The 11043-nt window shown below is 42.7% G+C and overlaps 1 protein-coding gene across 1 annotated transcript; it reads right to left on the minus strand.

Annotated features, from left to right (window-relative positions):
- Nucleotides 1-252: 252 nt before the first annotated feature.
- LOC102994691 (gamma-crystallin C) lies at nt 253-2001 on the minus strand. The gene is made up of 3 exons (XM_007124604.2): nt 1993-2001; nt 1644-1886; nt 253-525 (listed from the first exon to the last, which is right to left on the minus strand). Exons 1-3 carry the CDS (start codon nt 1999-2001, stop codon nt 253-255), a joined length of 525 nt encoding a protein of 174 aa, XP_007124666.1.
- Between the last annotated feature and the right edge of the window lie 9042 nt (nt 2002-11043).

Here is an 11043-nt window from a genome sequence, read left to right on the forward strand (position 1 = left end):
GAGGGGCCACCACAGTGAGAGGCCCGCGTACCGCAAACAAAACAAAACAAAACAAAAAACTCATTCTACCTTGATGCTCTTCTAGAACAGACCCCGCCTCCTCTTATCCACTCCTCAACCTTTAAGAGGGAGTATTTACAGGTGAATTAATTGGCACAGAGTGAAAGAAAAACAGAAGCCAGGCATTGCCAACAATACAGACTAAATACTTTATTAGGTTCCAAAATGAGAAAATGGTAGTGTGAAACTATTTTAGTATAAATCCACCACCCTCCGCAAAGATCCGGCCTTAGCATCCATGGCCCCCCAGTCGTGGTAGCGCCTGTACTCTTGGGGTCGCAGTAGGTACTGCCGGCCGCAGTAGTTGGGCATCTCATAGAGGACCCAGCAGCCCTCCAGCACGTGGAGGGAGCGGACCTCATTCAGGCGGAAGCGGTCCTGGATGCAGGAGCAGTCCTCGCTCAGCTCCACCATGAGGCCTTTGTAATCCTCTCTCTCATACAGCCGCAGTCTGTGGGAGCTTGTCTGCCCGGTCCACAAAGAGAAAGAGCAGAAAAAGCAAGCAAACACAATTAGAAGAAACCCAACTGTGAAAATAGTACATATGAGGCAAACTTTGAGGAAGTCTGAATGCTAACTGCACATTTTATGTCAAAAAGGAACTATTGTTGATGTTTTAGGTGTAGATAATAGTATTGCCATTGCTTAAGAAAGTTACTAATAAATTCTGAAATGCAAAAAAAGCAAGCAAACAAGAGATGAACTTGGCAGGTTGGGGCATGAGGGTGTCAGTGTCCAAACTGAGACTCTGAAATTGCTGTGAATGCTTCATATGGATCTGTGTTCTACTAGCATTTAAGAAATGCTCAATTTTCTACTTCTTATGTGAGAGATGGAATTTTTAAGAAGTTCAAGGTCTGGGTTAGAACCCATCACGAACTCAAATATCTTGATTCCTAATTCTTAATTCCATAATTTCTTGATTCCTAGGTGATAAACCTACATTTTGGGGGAAAACGATACATATTTTGCCTATATTTTAATATGAGTATTATCTCCCAAAGTTATATACATATACACATAAATATACCACTAAAACAGGATTTTAAAAAACCACATCCTTTGGTGGAAAATTTGTTTAAATAGTCTGAAACCAGAATTCAACTGATTTTACAAATTAAGAAAAATTACCTTTGCCAAAATTGGAAGATAGCTTTGAATAGCCTATATTAACAACAGAGTTTTCCATTTTTACTAGTCTGCAGTGGAAACTAATTTGTTCATTATCAATTCCTTTACTATAGGTAAAAATTAATTTGTTAGAAATACTGCCTTCTTAGGCCTAAACAGCTTCCCACTTGCAGGTTTGTTTTATATCCCATTGTGATATTACATTTGTTACAGAAAAGCTTTGACTGACCTAATGGCAGCAAAGTTTAAAAACAAAACTGACTCTTTCCCTAAGTGAATTCTTCCTTATATTCTCTGCTGTTTTTATGCCGGGATCTACCTGGGCTTTGGCAGCTACCCAAAGTCCACTGAACCCTTAGGTGAATTTAAAGGAAAACTTCCCGCGCCGTAACACCCATTAATAACAGAGTGAGGACACTCAGGTGGCATGATTGGAATCAAGCTGAACTCACGTGGGGGATGAGACAGCAGGACCGGATGGAGTCGTTGAAGCCCATCCAGTGCTGGTAGTCAGGGTAGTCGCCGCGCCGCAGGAAGTACTGGTGGCCCTGGTAGTTGGGGCGCTCGTAGAGCATCCAGCAGCCGCTGTCCACCCGGATGGAGTTGCAGCGGCTGAAGTAGGGCTGCAGGTTGGGGCAGTCGCTGCTGCACTCGTAGCAGCGGCCCTGAAAGCCCCGGTCCTCGTAGAAGGTGATCTGCAAAGGAAGTATAATTCAAAATTAAATCCTTTGCTCCCCATAATAGATCTTGTATAGAGGCATTTTCCCCCGCTTCATTTTATTTCACTTGTGTTCCGTTTACCTTCCCCATGGCTGGTTGACACGGATGATGCGAGTTCAGTGTGATGGGGCCCCAGCAGCGCAGCGGGTCTATATAGCAGGACGGCTGCTGTGTTGGCAAGAACAACACAAAAGGGGCCCCGGGGGTGAGTAAGGGGATTTTATGGATCCCTTTTACATGCTGCATTCAGTGGAAATGCCTGTCTAGTCTGCCCTCATTCTCTGGTATATTCTAACGCTGTCCTGTTCGGGCTCTGGATGAGTCCCTAGAGTTGCTTTTATTTGGATTCTTAGTGTTTTATAAATTTATCAGCACATCAGTCTGAACTTTTGACCTGAAACTCACGTCTCTATACATATGATTCATTTATGCCCTGTGTATTTTGGGGGAAAAATCCATGTCTTTATGGAAGTGCCCCAGAATTCCAGAGAGGCTGTGGGTGAAGCAGAATGCCACAAGCACTAATTTTCCTGGGCCACCGAGACCACTCAATCTTAAAACTGCTTTCTTCACAGGACTTGTCAATCCAGTACAGGACACAAATCTGGATTCTGATTTTTGCTAGTTTTGACAGTGCTTTAAGGCATAGCTTTTAACTTCCTCTTTGGTGAGTACGCTTCATGTAACTGGAAACCAGCCCCTCGTAGCCGACTTGTGATAAGAACCAAAAGATAGGTTTTTATGACCATTGGGTTCCAAAGGAAGTATAATTCAAAATTAAATCCTTTGCTCCCCATAATAGATCTCGTATAGAGGCATTTTCCCCCCCATTCATTTTATTTCACTTGTGTTCCGTTTACCTTCCCCATGGCTGGTTGACACGGATGATGCGAGTTCAGTGTGATGGGGCCCCAGCAGCGCAGCGGGTCTATATAGCAGGACGGCTGCTGTGTTGGCAAGAACAACACAAAAGGGGCCCCGGGGGTGAGTAAGGGGATTTTATGGATCCCTTTTACATGCTGCATTCAGTGGAAATGCCTGTCTAGTCTGCCCTCATTCTCTGGTATATTCTAACGCTGTCCTGTTCGGGCTCTGGATGAGTCCCTAGAGTTGCTTTTATTTGGATTCTTAGTGTTTTATAAATTTATCAGCACATCAGTCTGAACTTTTGACCTGAAACTCACGTCTCTATACATATGATTCATTTATGCCCTGTGTATTTTGGGGGAAAAATCCATGTCTTTATGGAAGTGCCCCAGAATTCCAGAGAGGCTGTGGGTGAAGCAGAATGCCACAAGCACTAATTTTCCTGGGCCACCGAGACCACTCAATCTTAAAACTGCTTTCTTCACAGGACTTGTCAATCCAGTACAGGACACAAATCTGGATTCTGATTTTTGCTAGTTTTGACAGTGCTTTAAGGCATAGCTTTTAACTTCCTCTTTGGTGAGTACGCTTCATATAACTGGAAACCAGCCCCTCGTAGCCGACTTGTGATAAGAACCAAAAGATAGGTTTTTATGACCATTGGGTTCAAGACTGAGAAGTATATTGCTTTATAGATTGCTTTCCCTTTACCAGGGGAAGGCAGTAAAGCTTCGTGGACTCAGAATGTCCACTTAGTAGCCACATGAACTTGGCAAGCCACACAACCTCTCAGAGCAGGAATTATTTCATAATACTTATCTCATGGGATATAGTATGTTGAATGAGAGAGAGAAAGAAAGAAAGGGCCTGCAGCCTCTAATATTTGAAAGCTGGTCTGGCCCTCAGAGCTAGGCCATATTTCCCTATTAGACATAAACAATCTCACAAAATACCAACTGAGGCAAGGTTACCCTGAGACCATGATGAAGTGAGACAAAATAAGGCGACTTCGTAATTTTGTCTAAGCATAGGCAAAAACAAAGCAAATGTGCCACCCACAAAAAACCAGACACAGGCCCTCTCTCAGCCAAAATGATTAACTGCTACTTCTTTATCAATTGCAGCTTAATCCTTGTTCTTTGCTCCCTTCCCCATGAGTAGATCTATTAAGATATCCAATCATAAAATTACCCTTGCTGTCTGACAACGTCCGATTTAGTGAACTCCTGCTTTTTATTTTATTGTTTATTTTATGTTTTTTTGACCGCACCATGCAGCATGTGGGGTCTTAGTTCCCTGACCAGGGTTTGAACCCGTGCCCCCTGCAGTGGAAGTGCGGAGTCCTAACCACTGGACCACCACGGAAGTCCAACTTCTGCCTTTTTAGGCACTTCTCCAAGTCACCCAACCAAAGTACAAGTCCTATCATAGCTCTTTCTAACCCTCTTACGGAGATAGTCCATGCTTCCCCATGGTGTATGTTCTCTCCATCTCTGTAACCAGTAACAAACCCCTCTGTTTCACAACAGGTGTGTCTGGTGGCTTTTGGCTAAAGGACATTGACCTGAATAAATGGGATTATGTGTTTAATGTGTTTGGCACATACTTGGCACAAATGAGCCCTGAATAAACGTTTGATATTAGTAATAGTGAGACATTACTAAGGATGACTTCAGCCCATTTGTCTCTCTCAAAAATGTTCAATCCTCTCAAAGATGCCTGAAAAATGTCCCCATCACAAAGCCATTTTGTGGTAAAAATGCAGATTTGGAAGGAACTTTAGAAATCATCTAGTGTTTTTCAAACTCCAGGGTGGTTTAAGAATCACCTGTGCTTATTAAAAATGCTAATTGCCACGCTCTACCCTCTTCTGAGACTCTGCATCATTAGATCTGGAAAAGACTCTAGGAATCTGTATTTTTAACCTGCAGTAGCAGGTTGTTCTTGGACCAAACTTTGAAAAATACTACTCTGATCTATTCCTTCTTCTTTTCTTTTCTTTTCTTTGTGTGTGTGTGTGTGTGTGTGTGTGTGTGTGTGTGTGTGTGTGTGTGTGTGTGTAGCTGATTTACAGTGTTTTGTTAGTTTCAGGTGTAGCGATTCAGTTATACATATATTTATATCTATTCTTTTTCAGATGCTTTTCCCTTATGGGTTATTGAGTATAGTCCCCTGTGCTATATATGAGGTCCTTGTTGTTTACTATTTATGTATACTAATGTGTATATGTTAATCCCAAACTCCTAATTTATCTCCCTGCCCCACCGCCCTGCCATCCATCTTTACTTTTGTATTCTCACTAACTGGAAAAATGAACTGGCCCATAAAGTTTACTCAATAAATGTCTGGGGGATATGAGCGTTATTCCCTCGTCTGAAATTAATTGTTGTAATAGTCCACGGGACCTCTTTCAAATGCTCAGCACAACAGGCCTACACACTCACATCAAAGTTCAGCATTTGCAACTTTCAATGTGTAGGATGACACAAGCACCCTGCATTTGATCTATTTAATGGGCATTTATAATAGGCGAGATGAGTGAGCAAAAGGGAGAAAACAGAACTGTGCTGTCCCCTAAGCCCTCTGCTCCTTCGTACTTCTAATTTTATGTCTCCTGAGATGCCAAATTACTGTTACAACAGCGGTGTCCGATTCCAGAGTTTTGCTAGTGTCTGAGGTCCAGTCAACTGTTGACCTTACTACCCACATGCTTGCTTCCGAGTATTGATAATTAACATAGCATTTGTATCATATACGTGCTTGGTTAAATGAGAAGAGGTCATTTGGCTGGTGGCAATGTAGACCAAACTCTCCCAAACAAGGAGACTGGGTAAGGACCCGGAGATCACGATCATAACCCCAGCCTCTGGTTCTCTTTCTCGGCTTGTCTTTGATGGCCATTCAGTAACTGACATGAAGACAGGAAGCAATCATTGACCCACCTCTGCTCAACTCCTATGGCATTCCTCTTGGAACAAATGAATTTTCATGTTAAAAATGTGAAATAAAATTCATATTTTATGGCAAGGCAAGAAAAATTTCAACATAAAAATTCTTTTCTGCACTTTGGCCTCCCCTCTCCCCCCAGCATTGTGTATCTGCATTATACATCAACCAAACCTCCCCCATCATCAAGAATACCTGCTGAACCATAAACAGCAACATTCTCCTAGCACCAACAAGGCAACTCCTTAAAATATAACGTTCCTTCTTTTTTTTAAAATAAATAAATATTTATTTATTTTTGGCTGCATTAGGTCTTCCTCGCTGCTCCCAGGCTCTCTAGTTGCGGCGAGCGGGGGCTACTCTTCATATGGTGCACGGGCTTGTCATCGTGGTGGCCTCTCTTGTTGCGGGGCATGGGCTCTAAGCGTACAGGCTTCAGTAGTTGTGGCGCGTGTGCTTCAGTAGTTATGGCTTGAGGGCTCTAGAGTGCACGCTCCGCACACAGGCTTAGTTGCTCCGCGCCATGTGGTATCTGCCTGGACCAGGGCTCGAACCTGTGTCCCCTGCATTGGCAGGTGGATTCTTAACCACTGTGCCACCAGAGAAGTCCAACATTCCTTCTTGATCTTGTAAATGGTCACGTGACACACCACGATGGCGCTTAAATCTGGATTATGTAAACTGTTAATAACATGTCATTTAATGTACAGCCGTCCGTCTCAAAAAACTTATATATACACTGTGTCTTGACTTCTAACAGGCAGAACAGTTCTCAGAGCTTCCTGAGGTGCTCTTCCCAGGTTATAATCCTCAAATTTGGCTCAATAAAATTTTCCAATTCTTTCTTAAATTGACTGATTAATTTTTCATTCACAAGAACAATACATCTCGGGACTTCCCTGGTGGTCCAATGGCGAAGACTCCACGCTCCCAATGCAGGGGGCCAGAGTTCGATCCCTGGTCGGGGAACTAGATCCCACATCCACGCTGCAACTAAGAGTTCGCACGCTGCAACAAAGAAGTCCGCATGCTGCAATGAACATCCCGCGTGCCATAACTAAGACCTGGAGCAGCCCAAAATAAATAAACAAAAATAAAATAAATATTTTTTAAAAAGAAACAAAAACAATACGCATTCTTGTTTAAGCAACAGGTGGTTGTGACTGTCAGTTTTGCTTTAACAAACCCACAAAGAAGAACATTTGAACTCCAAAAGTCCAGAGGGAATGGAATAAGACACCTGCTTACATCAGGACCTACTCCTTGACAATGGGGAAGGAAAACTGGAGAGGGAACCCATAGTGAGGAGAAAGACACTGTGGATTCAAAGGGAGAAAAGAGGAAAAAAAGGGAAGAAAAAGCTTTAAAATATGGACTTATAACAAGTTAGGATATATAGGAAATACTAGTGTGTGTAGGTTATGTAGGCTGATACCAGGGTTCTCTCGAATTGTTGGTTCATCTTCATGGGGAGAAGGTTAGTGGGATCCTGTAGGGTATCCCTTCTCTACTTTCACCTCAGACACTCATCTCTTCAAGGTACCAGTGTTTAGAGAGAGGATAGAGAGAAGGAGGAAGGGTAGATTAGGAGTTAGTTTGGGCATAATGTCTCCCCCTGGCCACCCCAAACTGTTGACCTTTTCTTCAAGTTGGGATTAGAGGGTGGATAGCATTCTCTTTGCCTGTGCCCCAGGAAGGGAAGCAACTTGCAAACTTGATCAATGAGATCCAGGGTCTCTAATTTTATGTGCCTTCAGTTCAGGTGTTTCAGGATAATTTCCATGTCTGATGCCTGTGATTTTATGCCTACTAGGCAAATAATGTAAAACTTGGCACTCCAAGCAGCTTTTGGCTTTCTCATTCACGTTTGCTGTATTATTATTGGCAAACAGAGGACCCTGGCTAATGTCTCCAGGAAGCCAACACTAGTTTTGGGAGTTTAAAGGTTAAAGAACTGAGATTTAGGAACAATTAATATCAAATAATACAAGAATCTATTTTCCAGGGAAGGAACCTTTATAAAGAGCCTTACCATGTGCCCCAGTTTGCCTGGAACGGTCCTGGTTCATGCTTCTTGCTCCAGTGTAATCCTTAATAGAACAAACTCACTCTCAAAAATGACTCAGGATAAGCAACAAATTATATGCTTGCTCTGATAATAGCCACTTGGGTGGTGGATATAGAGCCCTTGAAGGTGTGAGATGGAAGGAGACTCTACAGAGAATGAACGACCATGTGGGTACATCTAAGGACAGGTAAGAGAAGAGCAAGGAAGGGAAAGACCAGGCCTCCCAGCAGCAGGTTGGAGCTTGCAGTCTAGAGCAGGGTCATCCAATATTAAACTTGATATTGTTGTGCTGTTGTGATCTAAACTTGCATCTCTCCCCTCACAACCTCTATAACAAAGCTTGCTGCACACATTAATGCTTTATGTGAGAAATGGTTCAGGAATTCAAGGAAAAGGCACTATGTCTCCACTTTGGGTCAGTGTGGATCCACTCCATGACAAGGCAGGAGTTCAGAGTGGAGAGTAACTGGGAAAAGCATAAACAACTCATCTCCTCTCCAGAATTCCAAGAAACATTGGGTATATGTGTGTTGGAAGAAGTGGGTACATAAGCCTCCCACCTGCTGTGAGATGAGCTTTGAGCCATTTATTAGAATCTCAAAGGATGGGGTACTTCAGATGAATTTTGACCTGAAGCTGTCAGCTTTACTGGGGAACTTTATAAGAAACAGTCCTAAGAACCGTATTTAAATATCTCAGGATGTTATTGAGGACGTTGTTTACTCAGTATCTTCCTTACTAGGACCCACAAGAAAATTTTCTTTTAGGTTTCAGTACTGGGAATGGTTAGGCTAGTCTTGAATAATTAATTTATTTGTCTTATGGACTCTGTCAGTCATGGAACTGATCATCTTTCCTTCTATGTCTTGGCTGCTGGATCCAAATCTGGTTCTAACTTCAGCCACTAAAGTGCCTTTATAGCAGCCAGTTTGGGCTCAAACTTCACTCCTGGCTCCATCTCTCTCTCTCTCACTACTCTTGTGTTTCTTCTGACCCAATTTTTTCATTCCCCTATTTTTAATTTCTTTAATTTATTATGTCGTAATTTTTTATTAGTGACTTTATGTTTTTAAAATAAAGAAAACAACGGAATCAAACAAGCAAACTTCTCCAGTAAATTTTAGTACCCTATTTTTGATTTAGTATTATTTTTCTTTATTATTATTATTATTATTATTATTTGCTGCATTGGTCTTCATTGCTGCGCGTGGGCTTTCTCTAGTTGTGGCCAGCAGGGCCTACTCTTCATTGCAGTGCCCAGGCTTCTCATTGCGGTGGCTTCTCTTGTTGCAGAGCAAGGGCTCTAGGCACGTGGGCTTCAGTACTTGTGGCATGTGGGCTCTAGAGCTCAGGCTCAGTAGTTGTGGTGCACGGGCTTAGTTGCTCCATGGCACGTGTGATCTTCTCAGCCCAGGGATGGAACCCGTATCCCCAGCATTGGCAGGAGGATTCTTAACCACTGAGCCATGAGGGAAGTCCCTTATTTTTCATATATGGTCATAGTACTTTACTTCCATTAAAATGATGGGAGGCAGGGACTTCCCTGACCGTCCAGTGGTTAAGACTCCGTGCTTCCACTGTAGGGGGTGTGGGTTCGATCCCTGGAAGGGGAACTAAGACCCACATGCAGCATGGCCAGAAAAAAAAAAATGATATGAGGCAGAGTTTTCCTTGTGCATATGGTTTTTGGTAAATATCCTGAAAATTTTGTACAAAGCACATATAGCAAAGAGACAGTGAATTCTATTGGGAAATCTCATGGAGGTAGGAGGTATTGGAAATGGGAGAAAAGAGATGGAGGCTGTTAGAAGGATAAGGAGTGCAGTAGGTAAGAGGACCAGTTCATCCATTTGTTTGATTATGGAAAATTTTCTTTTAGGTTTCAGTACTGGGAATGGTTAGGCTAGTCTTGAATAATTAATTTATTTGTCTATGGACTCTGTCAGTCATGGAACTGGTCATCTTTCCTTCTATGTCTTGGCTGCTGGATCCAAATCTGGTTCTAACTTCAGCCACTAAAGTGCCTTTATAGCAGCCAGTTTGGGCTCAAACTTCACTCCTGGCTCCATCTCTCTCTCTCTCACTACTCTTGTGTTTCTTCTGACCCAATTTTTTCATTCCCCTATTTTTAATTTCTTTAATTTATTATGTCGTAATTTTTTATTAGTGACTTTATGTTTTTAAAATAAAGAAAACAACGGAATCAAACAAGCAAACTTCTCCAGTAAATTTTAGTACCCTATTTTTGATTTAGTATTATTTTTCTTTATTATTATTATTATTATTATTATTTGCTGCATTGGTCTTCATTGCTGCGCGTGGGCTTTCTCTAGTTGTGGCCAGCAGGGCCTACTCTTCATTGCAGTGCCCAGGCTTCTCATTGCGGTGGCTTCTCTTGTTGCAGAGCACGGGCTCTAGGCACGTGGGCTTCAGTACTTGTGGCATGTGGGCTCTAGAGCTCAGGCTCAGTAGTTGTGGTGCACGGGCTTAGTTGCTCCATGGCACGTGTGATCTTCTCAGCCCAGGGATGGAACCCGTATCCCCAGCATTGGCAGGAGGATTCTTAACCACTGAGCCATGAGGGAAGTCCCTTATTTTTCATATATGGTCATAGTACTTTACTTCCATTAAAATGATGGGAGGCAGGGACTTCCCTGACCGTCCAGTGGTTAAGACTCCGTGCTTCCACTGTAGGGGGTGTGGGTTCGATCCCTGGAAGGGGAACTAAGACCCACATGCAGCATGGCCAGAAAAAAAAAAATGATATGAGGCAGAGTTTTCCTTGTGCATATGGTTTTTGGTAAATATCCTGAAAATTTTGTACAAAGCACATATAGCAAAGAGACAGTGAATTCTATTGGGAAATCTCATGGAGGTAGGAGGTATTGGAAATGGGAGAAAAGAGATGGAGGCTGTTAGAAGGATAAGGAGTGCAGTAGGTAAGAGGACCAGTTCATCCATTTGTTTGATTATGGAGCTAAAGTAAGAGTCTAGATGAGAATGCCTTTCCGTTTCAATTAAGACTTGGACTATATAGGGAAGCGTCCGGAGCCTGCGCTCCGCAATGGGAGGGGCCACCACAGTGAGAGGCCCGCGTACCGCAAACAAAACAAAACAAAACAAAAAACTCATTCTACCTTGATGCTCTTCTAGAACAGACCCCGCCTCCTCTTATCCACTCCTCAACCTTTAAGAGGGAGTATTTACAGGTGAATTAATTGGCACAGAATGAAAGAAAAACAGAAGCCAGG

The sequence above is a fragment of the Physeter macrocephalus genome, chromosome 2 (genome assembly GCF_002837175.3).
Source record: "Physeter macrocephalus isolate SW-GA chromosome 2, ASM283717v5, whole genome shotgun sequence".
Lineage (NCBI taxonomy): Eukaryota > Metazoa > Chordata > Mammalia > Artiodactyla > Physeteridae > Physeter > Physeter macrocephalus.

Bases quoted from the DNA above. Each gene is read 5' to 3' on its own strand.
- LOC102994691 (XM_007124604.2), bottom strand. The intron at 526-1,643 runs GTGAGTTCAGCT...TGGACCGGGCAG, and splicing joins CCTGCTGTCTCATCCCCCAC to ACAAGCTCCCACAGACTGCG.